The sequence below is a fragment of the Chiloscyllium plagiosum genome, unplaced genomic scaffold (genome assembly GCF_037043375.1).
Source record: "Chiloscyllium plagiosum isolate Xiang-an unplaced genomic scaffold, Cpla_swu_hap1 HiC_scaffold_45, whole genome shotgun sequence".
Lineage (NCBI taxonomy): Eukaryota > Metazoa > Chordata > Chondrichthyes > Orectolobiformes > Hemiscylliidae > Chiloscyllium > Chiloscyllium plagiosum.
Genome location: NW_028270183.1, coordinates 40404293 through 40429734, shown reverse-complemented (window position 1 = coordinate 40429734; position 25442 = coordinate 40404293). Strand labels below are relative to the sequence as shown.

Below are 25442 nucleotides of genomic sequence, written 5' to 3'. Positions count from 1 at the left end.
GGTGCTTATTTTTCGGGAAAGATGTGGAAGCATTGGAAAAGGTCCACAGGAGATTTACCAGGATATTGCCTGGTCTGGAGAGAAGGTCTTATGAGGAAAGGCTGAGAGACTTGGGTCTGTTCTCATTGAAAAGAAGAAGGCTAAGAGGGGATTGATAGAGATATACAAGATGATCAGAGGATTAGATAGGGTAGACAGTGAAAGTCTTTTTCCTGAGATGATGACGTCAGCTTGTACTAGGGAGCATAACTACAAATTCCGGGGTGATAGATTTAAGACAGATGTCAGAGGCAGATTCTTTAAGCAGAGAATGCCCTACTTGCTAATGTAGTCAACTCAGCCACATTAGGGAAATTTATACATTCCTTAGATAAGCACATCGATTATTTTGGAATAATAGTGTAGGGGGACGAGCTGAGAATAGTTCACAAGTCAATGCAACATCGAGGGCCGAAGGGCCGATTCTGCGCTGTATTGTTCTATGTTCTATGTTGTATGGTTTGACAGTGGCACGCATGCAGGTCCTTAGCCATATCAATTCATTCCACGGGACTTCAAGAAACTGTAAAATGTTGCTGCAATTGTTGTGAGCCCTGACAAAATTCCGGCAGTAACACTGAAGACATGTCCTCCAGAACTTGCCACTCCACACGACAAGCTATTCCACTACAGTTCCAAAACTGGTAGCTTCCAAACGTTTCGCTGCGGTGTCTTGGACATGATAAACAGAAATTCGCAACCCAGCTAAATACCGTCTCATCAATCTCCTTTCAAACATCAGTAAAGAGATATGTTGTCATCAACAGCACTATCCAGCAACATTTGTTCAGTTTTGTCCGGTTTGGGCTCTGCTATTGCCACTGAGTTCCTGACATCATTACAGCCTTGTTTCTTACATCGATAAAAGTATTCACATGAAATGAAAGTAATGACCTTTGCTGTAAAAGTCGCATTCGCCTGAGTGTGGCATCGAGGAGCAAGAAAAAAAAACGAAATCACTGCTGTTGGGGAAAATTGTTTAGATTCATGCCTGGTTTACATAGGAAAATCGTTCATCTAAGTTCCAGGACATCTTTGCAAGCATTCCTCCAAGTAGTGTACTGGGCTGAATCATCTGCATCTTTAATAATTTAACCTTCAACGTGAGGTCAGGAGTAGGGATATTCACCAGGTATTGTGCAATTCAGCATTATTTGCGACTTTAAATGCAACAGATTTGGATCATATTCAGTTTTGGGGTGACAGATAGTAACTAATATTCATTCCACGCAAATACAAAACAGTCACCATTCAGAGTAGGAGACATTCTAAACACCATCCCTTGAAAATTAGTTGTGTTACAATCACTGAATCCCCCATTATCAAAATTCGGGGTTGCTATTGATCAGAAACTCCACTTCATTCGCCAGAGAAATACATTGGCTGCAAGATAAAGTCAAAGGAAAAGAATACTGTAGTGATTAACTGCAGTGATTCTGACTCCACATAACCTACCCAGAGTCTATGAGGCATAAGTGAGATGGAACATTCGCACTTGTCTGGATGGGTGGAGTTCGAACAGCACTCAAGAAGATTGACACCAAAATAGTCCGCTTGTTTGATAACAATCTCTCCACCATCGACGCTCAGTAAATGACAGTGTGTCTGATGTATAAGCCACAACCATTCAAAATATAATGACAAAGTCAGCAGATGCCTGAGAACACGACGCATCTATAAATGGTACTCCAAGCAACTTCGCATTCTGAATTGGAAACAAAAACTGTTCCTTGACTGGTTGTGTGTCACAATCCTGAAAATGTCTCCCTCAACGCAGTAAGGGGCAACCTATCCTTGAACTCATTTGGTTTAAATGGCCTTAAACAACCACCTTCTCCATATGGAAGCAGTGAAGGGCAATACCCAATCAGCGACACCCATGTTCCACGAGTAAATAAAAAAAACTTGATAATGACACAAATTTAGGCTACATTATAGATAGCGTAGCTTATAGAATAACAGTAAAAACACACTAATAATAAAGTAAATAAATGAACAAAACAAATCAGTTCACATGTAAGCAAGTATGAGGCCTGAAATATTACTTTCCAGATGGCGTTAAGCTAAATCTATTGAACGTCCAAAGAGACCTGGACTTTCAGGTGCATAGGTATGTCAATACTAACACACAGATGCCTGAATAAATCAGGAAAGCAATTAGAATAGTGACATTTGTGTGCAGTAGACTGGAGTACAAAAATGCAAAGGTTATGCTGCAATTTCTCAAAACTCTAGTGAGCCCTATTTGAAGTACTATGCGAAGGGATGGGTCCCACACCTTGCATAAGTATACTAGATTGGAGCAAATATAACAGGAATTTACAAAATTATAGCTGGAATTCAGAGGTTAGCTTGTGAGACCAAATTATTTGAATTAAGGATGCGTGGTGATGCTTTTGCCGTAAGATGTCACTTTGCCCTTTTTTTTTATTTGAGGAAAGATTGTCAGGCAGAGATATGAGCTGTATATTGAAGATCATATCTATAAATCTGGGTGGCCTTGGATTCCTTTCGAATGGATGAATAGTTGTGGCTCGCACTCACAAAGCAGGATTCCTAATTCACATCAGAAGCCATTAGGGTCTCAAAAATATTACTGTTTCAATGAACGTCTCCTGCCTGCCGCGCTCTCTGAATTTCTCTGGATGTGTATTTCTCTTTGATTAGAGAACTGTATGTAAGAATTCGTGTTTGAACGTTCCTTTTTATTTGCCAAAGTGTGTGTGCATGGGGTGTCGCAATATTCCAACAGTTAAGTATTAAAAGTAACTGTATCTGTTATTCTGTTACGTTTGCGATAGAGTTAGTTTATTCTAAATTCCTCTTTGTTTAGTTGTATTTGAGAAACAGTATTTAAATAAATTGCATTTTGTTTAGTTGTATGTGAGCAACAGTATTTAAATAAATTGCATTTTGTTTAGTTGTATGTGAGCAACAGTATTTAAATAAATTGCATTTTGATCAAGGGATTTAGATCTGGAACTGACATTTTACATTTGCCTTTCGAATAAAAGAAAATATGGTCGAGGCTATAATCTTCAAATATTTTGAGGGGGTTGTCATCTGTTCCAATACAAATTATGGGTTTTGTCGCGGTGGCACGGTGGCACAGTGGTTAGCATTGCTGCCTCACAGCGCCAGAGACCTGGGTTCAATTCCCGCCTCAGGCGACTGACTGTGTGGAGTTTGCACGTTCTCCCCGTGTCTGCGTGGGTTTCCTCCGTGTGCTCCGGTTTCCTCCCACAGTTCAAAGATGTGCAGGTCAGGTGAATTGGCCATGCTAAATTTTCCGTAGTGTTAGGTAAGGGGTAAATGTAAGGGTATGGGTGGTTTGCGCTTCGGCGGGTCGGCGTGGACTGGTTGGGCCGAAGGGCCTGTTTCCACACTGTAAAGTAATCTAATCTAATCTAATCAAAATCCCAAAGTCGAGTTTGGCTTCAGGATTGTTGTACACAAAGTTTGCGAGTGCTAAATGTTGATGTCTCCTATTTTCGGTGCAGAATTTGGTGAGTTAAGCAAGGTATACCCTGTCTCTTAATGGATTTTTTTTAAGAGACTTAGAGTTTTCTGTCCGTGGAAGAATTGACTTCGTGTTTTTTTTCCCCAAAAAGTGAGCAATGCAAACCTTTTGAAATCGGAAAACAAGCTGGTGCTGGATTTCCCTATGTCCATGAAGAAAGAGGAGATATCTGTGGCAATTTTGCAACGTTTGAAGTTGCCGAAATGCTATTATAATCTTTGGAAATGGGAACAATTCAACTGCAAATAAAACCGCTTGAATTGGGCAAAATGAAAGAGAAAAAGAATTGAAACAGTTTAAATTGCAATTGAAAGCAGAGGAAACAGTAAAGAAGAGGATGGTCCTTGCGAAAAAAAAGAGTGAAGAGGAGTATAAAGGGAGAGAGAGAGAGTGCTTTAACTTCGGAAGTTGGGAATGAGAAAGGAAAGTCGACTTAAAAGAACGGAGGTAAAAGTGGAAGGTTAGCTAGGTGAGAATCGTGATGATGAGCAAGGCCATCACAGCCAAATACCTGGTGAGGAAATGTTTAACTATGTCTAAGTATTGCAGAACTTGTACAAGAAGGATGGAGATGCCCTTTTCATGTCAGGTCAGAAATAAATGAGAATGGCCAGTGACCATGCGGGTTTTGTTGATCCAAATAAAATTGGTAGGTCCAGCCAGTGAGTTACTTGCCTCGCTGTCAGAGAATGTACCTGGAAGTATAATGACGTTAAAAATGTCACTTTAATTGCACATGAGCTGGTGTCAAAAACATCTAGACAAGTTTTCAAGAATCGAAAAGGGGAACTTGGTCAAGTATACATTACGTTTGAGAGGATCCAGCAAAACAGTGTTGACGGGCTGATAAAGACATTGAAACTATTTCAAACATTTCTCTGAATGAGACAATTATTTTGGAGTTCAGAAATTCACTTCCTTCAACTCTTGTGGAAGAGCAGAGATTTAAAATTGCAAGATTAGCAGCTGAATTCGCTGATCATTATGAGCTGATGCATTAATCAAGGCTTGGACATAAGATCATTTCTATCTGTGAGGGACAGAAATTGGGAAAAGAGAAACCTCAGGTATAAAGGAAAATTAAATCTGATTGAAGATAATGCAGATAGTTCGGCACAGGGTAAGAATGACAATTAAGAGAGAGTAAGAGAAACAAAACAAACTCGTTTTCATGGCGATAAATCACAATCTTTGCGAAAACAGTATAACTGAGTGACTTCTGTTGAAGCGGTAAAGGAAAGCAAGTTAAAAACTAAAAAAAAACTGCGTAATGTATCATCTAGTTGTGGTTGGATGAGAAGTAAGTGGCAAATCTCCTTAAAATATTTAGTTGTGAGGGTAAGTTCTTGTGAGGGTGAGAAGGATCATGTTATCAAATTACAATATTTAAAGAAAATGCGAGCATATCAATCTTTGATAGTGAAAGATGAGGAGATATATAATTCAGAAGGACTATTGCCAGTAAAACAAAATTGGTAATATGCGAAACTCAAGTTCAGAAGAAAAGTGTTCTATCAAAGTGTATTTGGAGTGTTTGGTGAAATTGGAAAAGTGGAAGTAGCAGATTTGGAGGAACTTTCGACTCCAGGAGTACAATTTGTGCTTGGTTATGACATTTTGAAATGACGGGTGGAAGTGCTGCCTACTGTAGTTAATAGGAGAAAGTGAGGACTGCAGATGCTGGAGATCAGAGCCGAAAATGTGTTGCTGGAAAAGCACAGCAGGTCAGGCAGCATCCAAGGAGCAGGAGAATCGACTTCTTCTTCAGGAATGAGGAAAGTGAAGAAGGGCTCATGCCCGAAACGTCGATTCTCCTACTCCTTGGATGCTGCCTGACCTACTGCGCTTTTCCAGCAACACATTTTCAGCTACTGTAGTTAATAATCCAGTGGAAAATCAGACCTTGGAGTGTTTGGGACTGTCGGAGTGTGAGTGTGCCTGTGAGCATATCTGTGTATAGGGGTGTGTGTGTGTGTGTGTGTGTGTGTGTGTGTGTGTGTGTGTGTGTGTGTGTGTGTGTGTGTGTGTGTGTGTGTGTGTGTGTGTGTGTGTGTGTGTGTGTGTGTGTGTCTCTGATTCATCCCGTATTCCACATGAGAAAGACTATGTTGAGACGATGGGACAAGCAACGCAATATCTCCTGGGATTGTTCCTGACTGTGAGATAACCAGTTCACAAAGCCATTGTTGGAAACAGGAGAATCAAAGAATAGAGATAAGGAAGTTGAAGTGAATCGTCATTGACCATATTTGATCAAATGGTTCAGATATAAAAAAACAAAAGCAGGTCCAGGGCAAATGGAAACCTTCAGTTCAGAGACATAAGCTGACTTACAACAGAAAGATAAAATGCTGAAGTTGTTGTAGAAAAAGAAGCGTCCAATGAAGGAGAAACTGAGTAAATTCGAGAATGTTAATATCTGACTTGATGAGGAAATGGAGATCATATTCAGGCGGATCAGAAGTGGCCAGTAGTTCAAGTTGTATTACAAGAACGTTACAAAAAGGAAATGCTGCAGGTGGCACATCAATTACCAGGATCAGGTCATTTTGGGACTAATGAAATCGCAAACCAAAATTTAAAAAAAAAGTTTTTACTGGCCTGAACTGCATAAGGATGCAACTGAATTTTACCAGGAATATGATACATGTCAGGTCGTTGCAAAATCTCAAAACTTCGAATATCCACTCCAACGTTTAAGTTATCTTTTACAATTGTCTTCGGTAAAGTAGCCAATCAGAGTGAAAAGTGGGAATGCGGTTTATATAAAAACTGAGCGAGTGGACTTGGGGCTTTCACTTCGGGAGAGCAGACAAGCAGAGAGCAACGTGGTAAAGTGTGTGGTTTCAAATGACTTACCACATCGACTTGGAGCCTTTACTTCAGATGAGGAGCTCAGTGGAGAGCAAATTGAGAAGGTAAGTGGTCTAAAAATTTACAAAGTTAAAAATCACACAACACCAGGTTATAGTGCAACACTTTTAATTGGACGCACTAGCTTTCAGAGCGCTGACCCCTCATCAGGTGCTTGTGGAGTACATCATTGTAAAACACAGAATTTATAGCAAAAGTTTACAGTATGATGTAACTGAAATTATACATTGAAAAATACCTTGATTCTTTGTTAAGTCTCTCGGCTGTTAGAATAACCATGTTATTTCACTTCTTTCATATGTAAATCATAAAACTTTATTAGAAAGTTACATTCTCAGGTTATCTGTAATAATTGGTGTCAGACCAGATAAGATGTTGAAGGTGTTAGCCACCCGTGTTCTGTTGTCTGTGTCATAATGTTTAGACTGTTTCTAATCTGAAAAAAATAAGTTAACAGAGTCTTACATGGATTCATGCAGTTTTTGAACAAAGTACAATGTAACTCTGCAAGTATAAATTCACGCCACAAACTTTTATGCGTATGTGTGCATGTGGGCTTGTATGCGTGTGTGTGTGTGTGTCTGAGGTGGAGGGTTCTGAGTGTATGTGGGAAGAGAGTGTATATGTGCGTGTGAGTGTAAAGAGGTCGAAGTCTGTGAGAGGGTGCATGTGTGAGTGTTGGAGTGTTTGGGTCTGTAGGATTGTGTGTGTGTGTCTGTGAGAATGCCTGTGTATGTGTATAGGAGTGCATGTGTGTCTCTGATTCATCCCGTATTCCACATGAGAAAGACTATGTTGAGACGGTGGGACAAGTTACGTTCTTTCTCAGTTGGAAATTCTGAGAGGCTACTGGCAGGTACCCTTATGTGAAAGAGCAAAGGTAAGATTTTATTTGTGCATCAAATGTGCGAATTTAAATTCACGCAATATTTTAAGAAAAATGAGCCAGCTATGTTTTAATGTGTAAGCATAGCAGTGATTTCTGTCTTTCCCAATTATGTTGTTTACATCGATGACATCAGTCACGCGTGAAATGAACATTTGCAGCATCTGTCAGAGTTGTTCAATTGACTTCGGGAAGCATGCACCACGGGATGCGAAAACAAATATCGTTGAGGAGTTTCCCATAACATCGACGAAGAGGGTCGTACCACAATTCCTGGGATTGTTTCATTCTATTGGACGTTTCTTTTTAACCGCAATTTATTAGCGTGGTTGTTCCACTAATTGACTTATTGAAGACGTGCAGAATATTTCAGTGAGCAGTACACTGTTGGAAGGCATTCGACAGCCTGATAGTTGTGTTAATCACTGCCCCATTGTTAACAACACCTAATTATGCAAAGCCATTCAAGGAGGCTATCAATGGGAATAATATGGATGTTGGTACTGTCCCCCTTGAAGAAATTAAGAATCACACAACACCAGTTTATGATCCAACAGATTTAATTGGAAGCACAAGTTTTTGGAGTGCTGTTCGTTCGTCATGAAGTTGTGGAATATAACATCATAAGACACAGAATTTATAGCATTCTGAGCCTTACGATCTTATACTCCACGCAGACCTGATGAAGGAACAGCGCTCCGAAATCCAATGTGTCCAAATAAACCTGTTGGACTATAACCTGGCGTTATGTGATTTTTAACGTTGTCCACCCCAGTCCAACATTGGCACCTCCAATTCATTCTTAGAAGAAGACAGAGAAATAAAAAGCAAAATACTTATTGAGTATTTTTCCAATAAATTGAATACTCATCAACAGAGATATTCCATTAATGAGTAGGAAACCTTCTGGCTGGAATATAGAACATAGGAAAGGGCCTTTAGCTCCACAATATTGTTCCAAACGTGATGCCATATTAAACTGCTCCCTTCTGCTATCTTTGGTCCATATCCCTCTATTCGTTGAATATTTATGTGCTTATCAGAAAGTACCTTAAATGCCCATATTGTATCTGCCTGCACCACCATCCCTGGCAATGCATTCCAGACTCTTTTCATTTTCTATATTAAAAATGCCTTTCTCATCTCCATTTAAATACCCCCTCTAATATTAGACTATTCAGATCTCGGAAGAAGACTATGACCGTCAACTCTATGTTTGCACCTCAATAATTTTTAGACCACTATCCAAGTCTCCCCTCAATCTTCGATGCTCCAAAGAAAACAGCCTGAGTCTTCCTGGCCTCTCCTGATACCTCACCCCCTCTAATCCAGGCAGAATCCCGGTGGATCTCGCCAAACCTTTCCACAACCCGAGTTAAGCTGTTCCAATACAACTACAACATGCACATCAATATGGACTAAAGGAAGAAAAATCCAGGTATTTCCTCCATAATGAATTCCAACATGGCAATCTATGGTCAGATCTACTGCAGAAAATACGGAGATATGGCATTGAGGGTGAGTTGGAGGTTTGGATTAGGAGTTGGCTGGCTGGAAGAAGACAGAGGGTAGTAGTTGATGGCAAAGGTTCATCTTGGAGTGCCGTCACTAGCGGTGTTCCGCAAGGATCTGTTTTGGGACCATTGCTGTTTGTCATTTTATAAATGACCTGGAGGAGGGGTTAGAAGGTTGGGTGAGTAAGTTTGCGGATGATACGAAAGTCGGAGGAGTTGTAGACAGTGAGGAAGGATGTGGCAGGTTACAGCGGGATATAGATAAGCTGCAGTGCTGGGCAGAAAGGTAGCAAATGGAGTTCAATGTAGCTAAGTGTGAGGTGATTCACTTTGGTAGGAGTAACAAAAAGATGGGGTACTGGGCTAATGGTCGGATACTTGGTAATGTGGATGAGCAGAGGGATCTTGGTGTCCATGTACACAGATTTTTGAAAGTTGCCACCCAGGTAAATAGTGCGGTGAAGAAGGCATATGGCGTACTGGCTTTTATTGGTAGAGGAATTGAGTTCCGGAGTCCTGAGGTCATGTTGCAGTTGTATAAGACTCTGGTGCGGCCACATCTGGGGTATTGTGTGCAGTTTTGGTCGCCATACTATAGGAAGGATGTGGAGGCACTGGAACGGGTGCAGAGGAGGTTTACCAGGATGTTGCCTGGTATGGTAGGACGATCGTATGAGGAAAGGCTGAGGCACTTGGGGTTGTTTTCATTGGAGAAAAGAAGGTTTAGGGGTGACTTGATAGAGGTGTACAAGATGATTAGGGGTTTAGATAGGGTTGACCGTGAGAATCTTTTTCCACGTATGGAGTCAGCTATTTCAAGGGGGCATAGCTTTAAATTAAGGGGTGGTAGGTATAGGACAGATGTTAGGGGTAGTTTCTTTACTCAGCGAGTCGTGAGTTCATGGAATGCCCTGTCAGTAGCAGTGGTGGACTCTCCCTCATTATGGGCATTTAAGCGGGCATTGATAGGCATATGGAGGATAGTGGGCTAGTGTAGGTTAGGTGGGCTTGGATCGGCGCAACATCGAGGGCCGAAGGGCCTGTACTGCGCTGTATTCTTCTATGTTCTATGTTCTATCAGTCTGTTTTCGTTTTTCTTCATTGAATGTGGAATTGCTCAGCTCCATCTGTTTCAGTGAGGCCACCGCTGATTGCTTGACATTCTAATGCAGAAACAGATACATCTTCAGCTGGTCTTCAGTAAACTAATTCTTAATTTCAGCTATCAGCCGGTACAATTCTTTGAAATGCCTTCAAGCTCAATACAGATACATGACCAAATCTAAACATAGTACTAAGCTATAACCTCCCTATACCCTGCAAAATGGTTTCCAATGACTGGACAGTTGGGGAAGATTGAAACATATGTTGCATTGCACGTGAGGGAAGCTCATAAGGCACAAACCCCGCTATGAATTGTAGCACCCTGGAAAGAATGGAAATTCAGAGGACCTGAATATGCATACCAACAGATTTCTAAGTTTTTTCTTTATTATTTACTCAGGAAATATTGGTGTCATTGTCTAGGCCAGTTTTTTTATTGGCCATCTCTAATTATAGAGCAATAGACAAGTTAATTTCCAAAATATTTCTGCCAATTTTGGATGAGATGCATCAGAAGATAGTTTCTGTTGCAATTGAAAAAAATGATTTCTCACAAAAAGAGAGTCATTTATTGCCCCGCTTACCATTTCTTCAAGATAGCCTAAGAGTGAATCTTCACCATCACGCTGATTGAAGTCAACTGTTTAAATTGACGGGAATGTTGCGTATGTAGCAGTTTTTTTCTTGCTTGGAATAGCGGGGTTTAGGAAGGAACCTGAGAAAGTGGGTATAATTCTTTGAAGAGCAAAAATAGCTAAGATACAAAGTTTATTTTTCTTTAGTAGAGATGTGAATCATTAGACAACACAGATTTAAGGAAAAGGGTAAAATGACGGTTGTGATGAATTGGTTTTCCTCAGAGGAACGTTGGTGCCTGGTGCACACTGAAAGAGGGAATGGTCCGGTCTGATAACCTGATAGGGTTTCCATTTTCATCTGCTTTCACTTGCATTATAATAGCCACCATAGGTCAAAAGGGAAATGAAAGAATTAATATGCACACATCTCTGATCATCAATAGAACGCAATGGGTAGAATGGTCTGTCCACATGGTAAAAGCCCCGATCAGTCTTTCGTTCGACCAGACAGCTGCAATCCTCTATTGAGTAAAACAAAAATAATCATGCAGGGACGTCCCCATCTTGACTAAAGCCCTGGAATCAAGAGGACAAACTGAAGATGCAATTGTCAAGTGACAAATCATTGTCAAGTAACAGCGTTCTAGGAAATTTTCTCTAATCACTGAACAGGCCAATGGAGGAGCTTACTCGGTTGAAATGCGTGTGCATTTTGGAGATTGCAGCCAACAGTTTGACCATGAAATGTTGGATGCTGATTTCTTGCGATCTACCGTAAGTTCATTACGAGTTGACTCTCCGTGATTATTTAAGTTATTTGTAGGTTGTCAGGCTATCAGGGTATCCTATCAGGCTATCACATCCAGCTACTCACTGCTCTTCATGTGCCTGTCCAGCAGTCGATTAAATGTCCCTAATGACTCTGCTTCCACTACCACCGCTGGCAATGGATTCCATGCATTCACAACTCTCTGCGTAAAGACCCTACCTCTGATGTCTTCTCTGTACCTTTCCCCTAATATCTTAAAACTATAAGTTCTCATACCCGTCAATCCTGTCCTGGGGAAATGTCTCTGGCTATTGACTCTATCTATTCCACTCATTTTCTTGTACACCTCGATCCGGTCTCCTCCCTTCCTCTTTCTCTACAGAGTGAAAAGTCCGAGCTTTTTCAACATTTCTTCATAAGGCAAGCCCTCCAGTCCAGGCAGCATTTTGGTAAAACTGCTTTGCACCCTCTCTAAAGCCTCTGTACCTTTCCTATAGTAGGGCGACCAGAACCGGACACAATATTCAAAGTGTAGTCTCACCAGGGGCTTGTAGAGCTGTAGCAAAACCTCGCGGCTCTTAAACTCGATCCCCCTTTTAATGATAGCCAAAACACCATATGCTTTCTTGACAACCCTATTCACTTGTGTGGCAACTTTGAAGGATTTATGTACTTGCACACCCAGATCCCTCTGTTCCTCCACACTATCAAGAATCCTGTATTTAATCCTATATTCAGCATTCGAATTCGAAATTCCAAAATGCACCACTTCGCAGTTATCTAGGTTGAACTCCATCTGTCATTGCTCAACCCAGCTCTTGCCATTGCTCAACCCAGCTCTACATCCTTTCTATGTCACGCGGCAGCCTCGATACTATCGACGTCACCGCCAATTTTTGTTTCATCTGCAAATTTGCTAACCCACCCCTCAACCTCCTCGTCAAAGTAATTTATAGAAACTACGAAGAGCAGAGGCCGAAGAACAGAGCCCTGCGGGACCCCATTCAATTCTGACCTCCAGGCAGAATTCATTCTTGTACATCCACTCTCTGCCTTTTGTCAGACAATTTAATTCTGAATCCAGATAGCCAACTCTCCCAGTTTACCATACTGCCTGACTTTATGAATGAACCTATCATGGGGAACCTTATCAAATGCCTTTCTGAAGTCCATATACACTGCTCAATCTTCGTCAACCTGTCTTGTCACATCCTGGAAGAACTCAATAAGATTTGTGAGGCATGACCTGCACCTCACAAAGACATGGTGACAGCGTTTATCACGCTACGCTTTGCCAAATAGTTATAGATTCTATTCCACAGAATTATTTCCAAAATCATGCTGACCACAGATGTAAGACTGACTGGTCTGTAACTGCCAGTGATTACCCTATTACCCATCTTGAAAAGAGAAACAATATTCGCCTCCTTCCAATCCTCCGGTACGACTCCCGTGGAGAGTGAGGAGGCAAAGATCTTCGCCAAACTCTCAGCAACCTCCTTTCTCGCTTCCCGGATCAGCCTAGGATAAATCTGATCTTGCCCTGGGGACCTATCAATCTTAATGTTTTCCAAAATTTCCAGCACATCAACTTCATCATTCTTTATCTGGTCAAGCCTGTATCCCAGCTCCTTGAAGTTCTCAGTCACAACAAGGTCCCTTTCCTTGGTGAAACCTGAATCAAGGGCTTTCCCTATCTGCTCAGCCTCCACGCACAAGTTCCGTATGCTATCGTTGATCGGCCATACATTCTTCCTGATCATTCTCTTCTTCCTCACGTATGAGTAAAATGCCTTTGCGTTCTCCCTAATCCTATTTGCCAAGCCTTTTTCGTGCCCCCTCCTGGCTCTCCTCAGTCCATTCCTGAGATCCTTTCTAGAAAGCCTGTAATCCTCTAAAGCTGTGCTAGATCCTTGCTTCCTCCCACCTTATGTAAGCCGCTTTCTTCCTTTTGATGAGAGGCTCCTCTGTTCTCCTCATCCCAGGTTCCTTAATCTTACCCCTTCTTACCTGTCTCAGAGCAATAAATGCGTGCATCACTCGCAACAACTGCTCTTTAAACAGTCTACACATGTCTGCTGTGCCCTTTCTGTGGAACAATTGCTCCCAGTCTGTGCTTCCCAACACCTGTCTATAAGCGGCATAATTTCCTTTTCTCCAATTAAATATCTTCCCTCCGTAACTGGTCTTTTCCCTCTCTGAGGCTATGTCAAATGTTAGGCTGTTGTGATGACTGTCACCAAAGTTTTCACCCACCATGAGATCTGATACCTGTCCTGGTTCATTGCCGAGCACCAAATTCAAAATGACCTCTGAATATATACTTTAGCTTATTTGTTTATAACGTTCTATCAAATGTGAAATCACCTTTGTATTTCCTTTGAGAGAGCTAAGAGCAGCAAGGAGGGGACATGAAAGGTCCTTAGTTGGTAGGATTAGGGAAAACCCTAAGGCTTTCTATAGGTATGTCCTGAATAAAAGGACATACCTATAGAAAGGTATGTCCTTTTATTCAGGACCTATACTAGGGTAGGAATAGGTCCAGTCAAGGATAGTAGTGGGAAGTTGTGTGTGGAGGCTGAAGAGATTGGGGAGACACTGAATGAATAATTTTCGTCAGTATTCACTCAGGAACAGGACATTGTTGTCGATGTGAGTACCGAGTCACAATTAAGTAGAATGGATGGCTTTGAGGTAAGTAGAGAAGAGGTGTTGGAAATCCTGGAAAGGGTGAAAATAGATAAGTCCCCTGGGCCTGATGGCATTTATCCTAGGATTCTCTGGGAAGCAAGGGAGGAGATTGCAGAGCCATTGGCCTTGATTTTTATGTCCTCGTTGTCTACAGGAGTAGTGCCAGAAGATTGGAGGCTAGCAAATGTGGTTCCCTTGTTTAAGAAGGGGAGTAGGGATAACCCTAGTAACTATAGGCTGGTGAGTCTCACTTCTGTTGTGGGTAAAATCTTAGAGAGAATTGTAAGGGATAGGATTTACGAACATCTGGATAGGAATAATGTGATCAAGGATAGTCAGCATGGTTTTGTGAAGGGCAGGTCGTGCCTCACAAACCTTATTGAATTCTTTGAGAAGGTGACTAAGGAGGTGGACGAGGAGAAAGCAGTAGATGTGGTGTATATGGATTTTAGTAAGGCGTTTGATAAGGTTCCCCATGGTAGACTAATGCAAAAAATACGGAGGGATGGCATTGAGGGTGAGTTGGAGGTTTGGATTAGGAGTTGGCTGGCTGGAAGAAGACAGAGGGTAGTAGTTGATGGCAAAGGTTCATCTTGGAGTGCTGTCACTAGCGGTGTTCCGCAAGGATCTGTTTTGGGACCATTGCTGTTTGTCATTTTATAAATGACCTGGAGGAGGGGTTAGAAGGTTGGGTGAGCAAGTGTGCGGATGATACGAAAGTCGGAGGAGTGGTAGACAGTGAGGAAGGATGTGGCAGGTTACAGCGAGATATTGATAAGCTGCAGAACTGGGCAGAAAGGTGGCAAATGGAGTTCAATGTAGCTAAGTGTGAGGTGATTCATTTTGGTAAGAGTAATAAAAAGATAGGGTACTGGGCTAACGGTCGGATACTTGGTAATGTGGATGAGCAGAAAGATCTTGGTGTCCATGTACACAAATCTTTGAAAGTTGCCACCCAGGTAAATAGTGCGGTGAAGAAGGCATATGGCGTACTGGCTTTTATTGGTAGAGGAATTGAGTTCCGGAGTACTGAGGTAATGTTGCAGTTGTATAAGACTCTGGTGCGGCCGCATCTGGAGTATTGTGTGCAGTTTTGGTTCCCATACTATAGGAAGGATGTGGAGGCACTGGAACGGGTGCAGAGGAGGTTTACCAGGATGTTGCCTGGTATGGTAGGAAGATCGTATGAGGAAAGGCTGAGGCACTTGGGGCTGTTTTCATTGGAGAAAAGAAGGTTTAGGGGTGACTTGATAGAGGTGTACAAGATGATTAGGGGTTTAGATAGGGTCGACAGTGAGAATCTTTTTCCACGTATGGAGTCAGCTATTACAAGGGGGCATAGCTTTAAATTAAGGGGTGGTAGGTATAGGACAGATGTTAGGGGTAGGTTCTTTACTCAGCGAGTCGTGAGTTCATGGAATGCCCTGCCAGTAGCAGTGGTGGACTCTCCTTCATTATGGGCATTTAAACGTGCATTGGATAGGCATATGGAGGATAGTGGGCTAGTGTAGGTTAGGTGGGCTTGGATCGGCGCAACATCGAGGGCCAAAGGGCCTGTACTGCGCTGTATTCTTCTATGTTCTTATGTTCTATTATTACCTGCATTCTATTCCATATTTGCCTGAGTTGTTTTCAAAATTATTAAAATTTTTAACTCATCTGTTACTGCTTTCCATCTGTAATGATCGTCTTTCATGATGTGTAATTGCTAATTAATTCCCGAGATGCTTCGATTCACTACAATTAAGGCTTCCGGTGTCACCACAATCACTTCGTGAGTGCCATGTTTCGAGACCAACAAGTTACTTTCGTCTCTCGTAGAATGGAATATCCAGTAATTTATGAAGTGGAATGCATTTATTTCCTTGTTCTTGCGATCATTGCAAAACCAGGTACTGCATTCAAACACGTTGTTCAATGTACAAAACGTTGCTTCTTTTTCGCATGTGTCACATGTGCAGTATGGTCACAAATTTGTTATAAGTTCTTCATTTTTTTCAGTTGTTTGCTTATTAGCATCAACTGTAGGCAGGGTACCTATTCATTTATTTATTTCTGTCGCAAAATTTCTTCTGTATTTCGGACTCTTCATTTTAAACTTGGTTGGCCTCAGTGACCTGTCTGTTTGGAGCACATTCATGTGCAAAGCGTGTCGGATTTTATATTTTGGAGTATTGCATTTTGGTTGAATTCTGATTACTGCGTTCATTTTAGATTCCAATCATAGACGAACATGATACAATAAAAGAATATTCTTCGATAAAAGTATTTGATAATAGGTCACGTGTTACTAACATCGAATTTCATTGTGGCATCTGTCTAAAAGTCCTCAGTGAAATGTCTCATGTATTAATTTTACAATATGTCTGCATTTCTGGACTTGTTTCCATACTTTGGGTCAATTAAAACGAAGGGAATTCACTCTTGTTCAGTTGTGCAAAACAGTCTAATAGTAGTTTACTTCTGATTTGGATATTAATGATCTCAACAGGAAATTTACTGAACAAGTGTATTTCTGAAATTCGATGTCTTTGGGATTATATTGTCCAAATGTGCCTAAATTTGTCATGCGTGAATTGGGCTCTACTTGAACTTTTTTCAACGCATTTGTGACTGATTCAATGTAAAGTCACAGTGTGAAAGAGTTATACTCTTCGGTCCAACTCATCTATGCCGGCCAATGGTCCCAAAACTAAACACGTCCCATTTACCTGCATTTGCCCAATATCCCTGTAAATCTTTATAATTCATTTAGCTGTCCTAACATCTTGTAAATGTTGCACTTTACCAATATTTGATAAAAGGTTGCCCCTTAAGGTCTCTTTCAAAGCTGCTTGCACTCAACCTTAAATAAAAGTTCCAGTATTGAAGTCTGCCAACATAGGAGAATTACTGTTGCTATTCCCCTTATCAATAGCCCTCATGATTTTATATACTTCTATCGGGCCAGCCTTCAATCTCCTCTGCTCCTGTGAAAATTATACTTGAATACTCAGACACTTCATTCAAATTAAACCCTCCAGTCCTGGCAAACCTCTGGTCGTATGTTTCTGAAAGCTCTCAACTTCAATTATTTTGTTCCTGTTAAAAAGCGAGCATAAATGTACATACAGACTGAAAGTGGCTTCAGCAACATCCGAGACGAACTCAGCATGACGTCATAACACATGTACCCAATAGTCTGATCAATGACAGGCAAGCGTACGATAATCCTTGTTATCTATCCTGTGTGGATTTAACGGTGTGAAGCTCTCTGGTCTTACTTTGAAAATTTTGCTCATGTAACTTAAGACGAGAAACTCTCCAAAAATAATTCTCAGGTTGGTTCACTGCAGAATCTTGAGAGAGGGAGAGCAACAGAGAGAGATAGAGCAAGAGAAGTGAAGAAAAATGAAGTAATGAATCAAGAAATCAACTAATATCAACAGATGGAGAAGCAATTCTTCTGAAAAAGATCTTCCAGGGCTTCCGGAATGTGTGGATAGAAATGATCATGGGTGTTTCTTTTTTTGTCTAGTTCTATTTAGCTAGTTTGTCTAGCTTAGACCACGCAAGTATTTGTTATTTAATCATAGGTATTTGCACAGTAGTTAGATTCCAGGAAATTGTAACTTATTAATATTTGGACATTATTGTCCAAAGTCTTTAATTTGTTTCATGTTTTATGCATTCACCAGGTCGGTTGCTCCCATTTCAATGATCGACTCTTAAATATATAAATTGAACTTTTATTGTTCATTAATCTTTTACCAGTTTCAATCATTTCTCTTTTGATTATCCTGGAAATTTATGTAATTGTGCTCTTTTTTTCGTCCGTTAGGTTGGTTCACTGTCCATGAAACTTCAATTTATAATTTAATGTTTCATTCCTTTCCTCTAATTCCCAAGTAGAATTATCCTTATTGTGTTGTAATTTATTTAGTGTGGCACCCACAAGTTTATTGGGATCATTTATATCATCACAGTAGATTTGATCTGTCTATATGTATACTATTCGTACACACATTAAGGTAAACATAAGCATAGATTTCTTGCAGAATTGAATCAGAAACTTCATCCAAATGTTTATATCTGATACAATTATGAAGATGTTAATGTATATCCAAACCCTGCTTTAACAGTAAACATTGTGGCAATCGTGATTCTAGCTCGTGGGAAGTGTGGTCTCTCTGAATGCATCACTTGCTATTTGTTAGCCATGGCAGCAGCTAATCTTGCTGTGACGACGACTGATGTCATAATGCATCGTTTAAATCACATGTATTTTCCGGTTTCTTTCTTACTGCTGACACCTGTTTGCTCACTCAGACATGTTCTCTACAATGTGTCCATTGATTGCTCAGTGTGGTTTACTGTTGTTTTTACGTTTGACAGATGCACAGCTATTTGCTATTCAAACTTTAAGCAGAAATACTGTAGGAGGAGAACAGTAACTGTGATTCTATCAGCTATTTTTGTGGGAAGTTGTTTTCGAAGCATTCCCATATTCTTTTTATACCAGCCTGTGATTGTGATGAACAATATTCCATGGTACTGCACTGGAAAAACAGGCTACGCAACTTCATCCTTCTGGAAGGCATATGAATGCATCGAAAGCATTGTTAACCCTTTATTACCGATATGTATGATATTGGTGTTTAATGTGTCAACTATTAGGCATATTTTTGCAACAAATAAAGTGCGCAAGGCACTCCGAAGTACAAGCAAGAACCATAATAATCCAGAAATGGACAATCTGAGAAATTCCATGATTTTGTTGTTCGCTCTATCTGCCAACTTCATACTGTTATGGATGACCACCGTTGTGCATTCCTTAACTTGGCAACTGGTAAACTGTCAATATGGAAGCAAATATTTTGATGGACCCATTTATATTGTTCAGCAGGTTGGTTTTATGTTGCAACTTCTCAGTTTATCTACCAACACTTGTATTTATGGATTAACACCAAAGAAATTCAGAGCAGAGTTGAAGCATGGGATAAAATATCTTTTTACACTAAATGGAAAATGCATTACAAACTGACGGAGTTTGTTTTACAATTCATGAAATTCGAATTTAATCTCTAATTAAAATGACTGGGAGCATTTAATATGACGGGAATAAAGCAAGAACCCCTGATGAACTTTTTTTATCATTCAGTTGTTATTTAGAAACATCTAAAATGTATGTGAACCACCATACATTTGAAATTAAATGAATGATAGAATCAGACAGTGCTGTTATTAATGTATACTAACAATCATGCAGTGCAGATTAACAATAGAAGTCAATGAACGAAATAATAGTTCTCAAAAAATCATTATCACAGTTTACCAATAGATTGTGACAAAAAATCTCCCTGCAAAACTTCAAAACTTCATTATGAAAGTAAAGGGTTTACTTTACACAGACATTCATTAATTAAAAGTGATAAATCTGTATGACACTTTAAGGAATGATATTTGTATTGAACAAATGGGATGGTGCTGAGTGTTCAAATATCATGTCATTTTGTAAATTTGAGACAAAAATGCCAGTGTGCATTAATTTAGCAAACAGGAGAGGCAGAAAAAAAAGTTGTTTTAAAATATTGCAGAATAACCATCGATGAACTAAGGTCTTGCTTTTCTCCATATCACTTCACACCATTTCTATCATTAAAACTTTATTTCGTTATAATGTCTCCTTGAGTTCCTCATGCTTCTGTTTGTACGACTGATAACTAAATATCTTTATTTATAATATCCAGTCACTCATGATATGGAGGCACCAGTGTTGGACTGGGGAGTCCAATGTTAAAAAATCACACAACAACAGGTTACGGCCCAACAGGTTTATTTGGAAGCACTAGCTTTCAGAGCGCTGCTCTTACATCAGCGACTGGTGGAACAGCGCTCTGACAGCTAGTGATTCCAAATAAACCTGCTGGACTATAACACGGTGTTGTGTGATTTTTAACCAGGTTACTCATGATTGTGATAATTGCAATCAGATGTCACCAGCTTTCTTCTCTCTCGAGACAGAACACAACTGCCTCAAACTTGTTCCAGCAATGCACATTATACTTACGTTAAATGGTTGAAAAATAATGCTTCATCTGTATAATGACAGATTTTCAGCTGATTGTCTTTCGTATGAATTACGAATCAGGATCGTGCTCATTGCAATATTTTCCCCCCTGTTGGCATGTTGGACACAGACTTCAAAGTTCTGATAATGAAACACCAATAATCTCAAAATCTCGCATAAACCTCGTTGGAGAAGGAGTTTGAAGGAGATCTGAACCTCTTTTTCAGTAACACAAATCGATCTATATTAGGAGCTCCTTACAAACACAAAATGGGAGACGTCTCTCGGAAAACCTAGGTTTCCCAATAACATATAAGATATTAATACATTCTGTATTACAATGATTACATGCAACATTGACATCAGCACTTCCAATCTGTCCTTTGCCCATCCAAGCCCTGTACTTGTATGATCAGTAATGGACAACTTCATAGTCAAACTGTTGTCCTCGCTTCATCACATGATGTTTGCCAGATGACCTCATTATCTGTCTTTTGACTCTTACAATGCATCTTATGACCACATTCCAACATTCACTTTTCGACATGCCGTCCCAGAAACATGCCAGCTGCTAACCAGTATCTTTCTCAAGATTCCCCATAGCTAGCTGCCTACAGGAATGAAATTTCATTCTGAAATACATTAAAGATAATATTATTCAAGTGTCTGTTCTAACACGCAACTAAAACTGTTTTCATTATAATAACGTGTGCATAAAGATTTTTATGGGATTTAGTTAAATTACTTGAGTTTGAGGCTTTGAGTTAGCTAGAGTGGGAGAGGGCTTAACTAAAAAATGAATCACGGCAGTAAGTAAAAGCATGAAACTGTTGAAAAACGTGGCTCGAATTTGGGAGGAAAGCAGGTAGTCACAGAAAATAAAAAGATTATTTTTTTCAAACCAAGTTTCTTCTGGTGGAGGAAATGAAGGTTAAAAATGCTATCATAACAGCTTTTTACCTGAATGCTGGTCGCGTTCGATACAATTGACGGCACAACTCATTGCGAATGTGTATGGCTTAGTGGCATCAGACTATTTAGAAGGACAAACAGAAGGGAAAGGGAGGTGGAATAGCTCGGATATTTATGGATGACATCATATAGATACGAAGAGACGATTTCGTTTCCATGAGAAAAAAATGTTATATTAATGTGGGTGAAAATTAGATATAATAACGGGATAAAAAGCATTGACTGGTGTTGTCTGTAAGCCATCGTTTAATGACATCATGCTAGAGTGGACAATATACAAGAAGGTAAATGATGCATGTAAAAATGATGCAGCAATTGTAATGGGAGAATTCAATCTCCCTATCGCTTGATTAATCAAAGACTGTCAGGGCAGCCTTTCGGCAGAGTTCACAAAATGCATCTGTGATAGTTTACCCATAAAGCATCGATGAAACGTACGATGGACCAAGCAGTCCCAGATCTTTTCCTGTTTGAGCAGGAATAGTTTATAATCTCATGGATTGGTATCCTCTTGGAAGGAACAATTACAGTATGGCTGAAATTACAATGCAGATGGATGGTGAGAAGACCAGTGTCTTGAGCTTAAACAAACGCGTTTAAAATGGGATGAGGTAACGTTGGCTAATGTTGACTGGTTTTTAAAGACTATATGTTGGACAATTTGCCAACTGTGGTGCACTCTCAATTCTATTTTTAACGTGCTCCACAAAGCTATGTACCAGTGAAATGGAAGGACTAAAGGAAAAGCGGAAATTAACCACGGGTAACTAAGGAAAATAAATGAGGCTACCAAATTGAAAGATAATGCAAAGTGGCAACGATCAGTAAGAATAAAACTGGAGAACTGGGAAATGTTTAAACATCAATAGAAAGAGACAAAAAATGCTAAAAGGAAGGTAAGATAGATTATGAGTAAACCAACTCACAATACGAAAGAAATCAACAGACAGCAAAGTGTTCCACAAACATTTGAAAGGAAACGGCGACTGAGGTAAACAGTAGGCTTGCAGAGAATATGAAGTGGGAATTAAAACTGGGAAATGAAGAAATGGTCAACGCGTTGAAAAGGTACTTCCTGTCGGTTTTTACAATGTAAGAACAAATAACATGCCAAACATTGATGACAAGGAAACGTTGGCAGGACATATCATAGAAACGATAATTATTATAAAGATGTAGTTTTGGGCTAACTAATGGGGTGGAGTTTAAACAGATGTCCTGCCAAGATGGAATGAATCCCAGGGTATAAAAGGGTATGACGAGATAACAAATGCACTGGTGGTAACTTACCAAAACTTGGTCTATTCTGGGTTGTTTCCGGCAGACTGGAAAACAACATATATGATATCATTGTTTAAAACTGAAGGAAATAGGAGGCAAAAAGCGGATAAATATAGGCCATTTAGCCTAACTTGTTTTGGTGTTTAAAATGCGTGAATCTGTCATCAAGGACGAAATAACAAGACTTCTGGATATAAACGGCACCATCGGGCATATGCACCATGCGTTCTGGAAAAGCAGGTCATGTTTAACTAATCTACAGGAAGTCTTCGATGACATAAAAGTGCGGCGTAGCAACGAAATGCCAGTCGATATTGTGTCCTGGATTTCTGGAAGGAATTCGAGAAGGAACTGCTCAAAGACCTGCTGTGTAAGGTAATAATTTGTGGCGTTATGAGTAGTGTTTTCGTGTGGGTAGAGGATTGGCTAATTCGCAGAAATCAAAGAGTGGGGATAAATGGGTGTTTTTCTGTTTGCAAATCAGTGTTGGGCCTACAATTGTGTACACCTTCCAAAAATGTTTTCGTTTAAGCAATCAAGCGTAGTGTGCCAAGGTTCGCAGATGACACGAAGGTGAGTGCGAGAAGAAAGTGTGCAGAGGACAATGAAAGTTTACAGTGGAATATAGATCAGTTAATTAAGTGGGCAAGGGTCCAGCAAATGCAGTACAATGTTGATAATTGTGAGGTCATCTATTTTAGTGGGAACACTAGCAAAATGGACGTTTGATTCCATTATTAAATGACTGTAACATGCTGCTGTGCAAATAAAGATCTTGATGCCCTTGTGAAGGAACTGCAAAAGGTTAGCTCATGGTTGTAGCAGATAACGAGATAGGTGGCTGCTGCATCGGATTCCTTTGGGATGCAGGCGAAAGAGAAGTACAATTATTTCAAGTAGGTCGACAGGCCATTTGCAGGAAGGAATAGAAAAGGTTGCAGTTCAGTGTAAAAGCCGAAAAGAGAGCAGAGGCTGAATATAATTAACAAAAATCGAAATTGATGTAAAAGTTCAGCAGATATAGCAACACTACAGAAAGAAATCAAAGTTAAGGTTTCGGGTCCGATGATTATCAGTTGTGAGGAAGTGTCAAAGGGCATGAAATGTTAGCTTTGATTTCTCTTCACAGACGTGCTGAGCTCATTCAACAAATTATGTTTTTTCTTATTAATTTAGTTTAAGATGGATGACAGTGGTTTACTGTATGAGAGTTGTTTTTGTAATCCGAAGTAATCCTCTTTTTCCAAATTAATTGGAGGGTTTGGGAGAGGCGGTTGGGTTGGTGAACTCGTAAACTGTAAGAGAATTAGATGCATATATGATACACCTGAACAAGAACAATCGGCAAAGCAGCGTTTGAACATTTTTGGTGATGGATCTTGTATGATGGAGAATGGTATTTGAAAGCCAAGATTTGGTATATAGGCAGAAGATCACCAAGGTACACTTTCTGTTGAGCTGGCTTTTAAATTATTTAGTGCCATGTACCAAAATTGCAGAATTGATAGCTATGATCTGATAAGTTTCCAACACCAGTAGATAGGGTATTCTAACATTATATCGGCTAACTTCCTGTAATTATGGAAAGCGAGAGTTTTGTTCAGCAGATGGAAACGCACTAGCGTCCATGCCCTTGTTGAAGCATATTTTTCAAACTGTCCAGGCAAACGAGTATGAGAAAATGAAGATTAATTGGAATGTCTTGAGCAGATAAATTGGCAAAGGGGGACGCTTTAGAGAGAAAAATAACTATGACAACCCAGAATGGGTGAAAAGATAAATGGTGTTATCATTAGTCAGGTTTACGTCGAAGATCTCAAAAAAGGTTCAGCGGAGCGATAATCATTTGAACCAAATACAGGACGAAGTACAGCCTGGTGCCTATAAGTGGTGTAAAGATAAGTTTCAACTTACAGATGAGCTAATGATTAATTCATGAACGGTATCTGGTGCAGACTCAAAAAACTCACCGATCGACTCACCTGGTGTTCAAGGTCATCAGGGAGCAGAATCAACTGTTAATCGAATCATGGGTCGATATTGGTGGCGTGATTTGAATAAAACATGGAACATTATGTTGAGGCATAATTAGATGAGATCCCCTACCGTGTGGAAACAGGCCCTTCGGCCCAACCAGTCCACACCGACCCTCCAAAGAGTAACCCACACAGACCCATTTCCCCTCTGACTAATGCACCTAACACTGGGCAATTTAGCATGGCCAATTCACCTTGCCTGCACATCTTTGGTGAGTGTGGGAGGAAACCGGAGTACCCGAGGAAACCGGGTACCAGGGGAAATCCACGCGGACACCGGGAGAATGTGCAAACTCCGCACAGACAGTCTCCCGAGGCTGGGACCCTGGTGCTGTGAGACAGCAGTGCTAACCACTGAACCACCGTACTCACCGTGTTTAATATGTGCTCAAAATGACATTGATTGGCACGTGATTAAAGTGAATATGAGGCACAAAAGACCATGGAAAAGTTTGAACATAGATTCTGTTGGTCCTTTGCCACCATGTCAGGGAAGATACCGGCATAACCTGGTGTACATGACACTTCCAGTAAATGGGTTATGACACGCACAAAGCAACACAGCTAAAGCAATATTCTAGCAGAACAAGGGTTTACTAAATGTAGACTCCCACGAGTATCAAAGGTTAAATATTGCCTTCCATCATTCATTGAGCAGAATAATAGAGAGGATGAATCTACTCTAAAAATCCATGATGCAGTAAATGATACCGGTAAACAAGGCTACATGGAACACGGTACTAAAATTTGTTCGAATGATAATGCGGAATGCAGTCTGTTGTTAAACTGAATGCAGATTAGATTAGATTCCCTACAGTGTGGAAACAGGCCCTTCGGCCCACTAAGTCCACACCGACCCTCTGAAGAGTAACTCAACCAGACCCATTTCCCTCTGACTAGTGCACCTCACACTATGGGCAAATTAGCATTGCCAATTGACCTAACCTGCACATCTTTAGATTGTGGGAGAAAACCCACGCAGACACGGGGAGAATGCGCAAACTCCAGATATACAGTCGCACGAGGCTAGAATCAAACCTGGGACGCCTGCGTTGTGGGGCAGCAGTGCTAACCACTCAGCCACCGTGCCACCCTCTACTAAAAAGGAGAAATAGACCAAAAAGGAAAA

The 25442-nt window shown here is 40.4% G+C and overlaps 1 protein-coding gene across 1 annotated transcript; it reads left to right on the top strand.

The window, feature by feature from the left end:
• Nucleotides 1-15797: 15797 nt before the first annotated feature.
• Nucleotides 15798-18998, top strand: LOC148136487 (putative G protein-coupled receptor 139). Its single transcript, XM_087983305.1, has 2 exons — nt 15798-15867; nt 18097-18998. Exons 1-2 carry the CDS (start codon nt 15798-15800, stop codon nt 18996-18998), a joined length of 972 nt encoding a protein of 323 aa, XP_087839431.1.
• Nucleotides 18999-25442: the final 6444 nt, after the last annotated feature.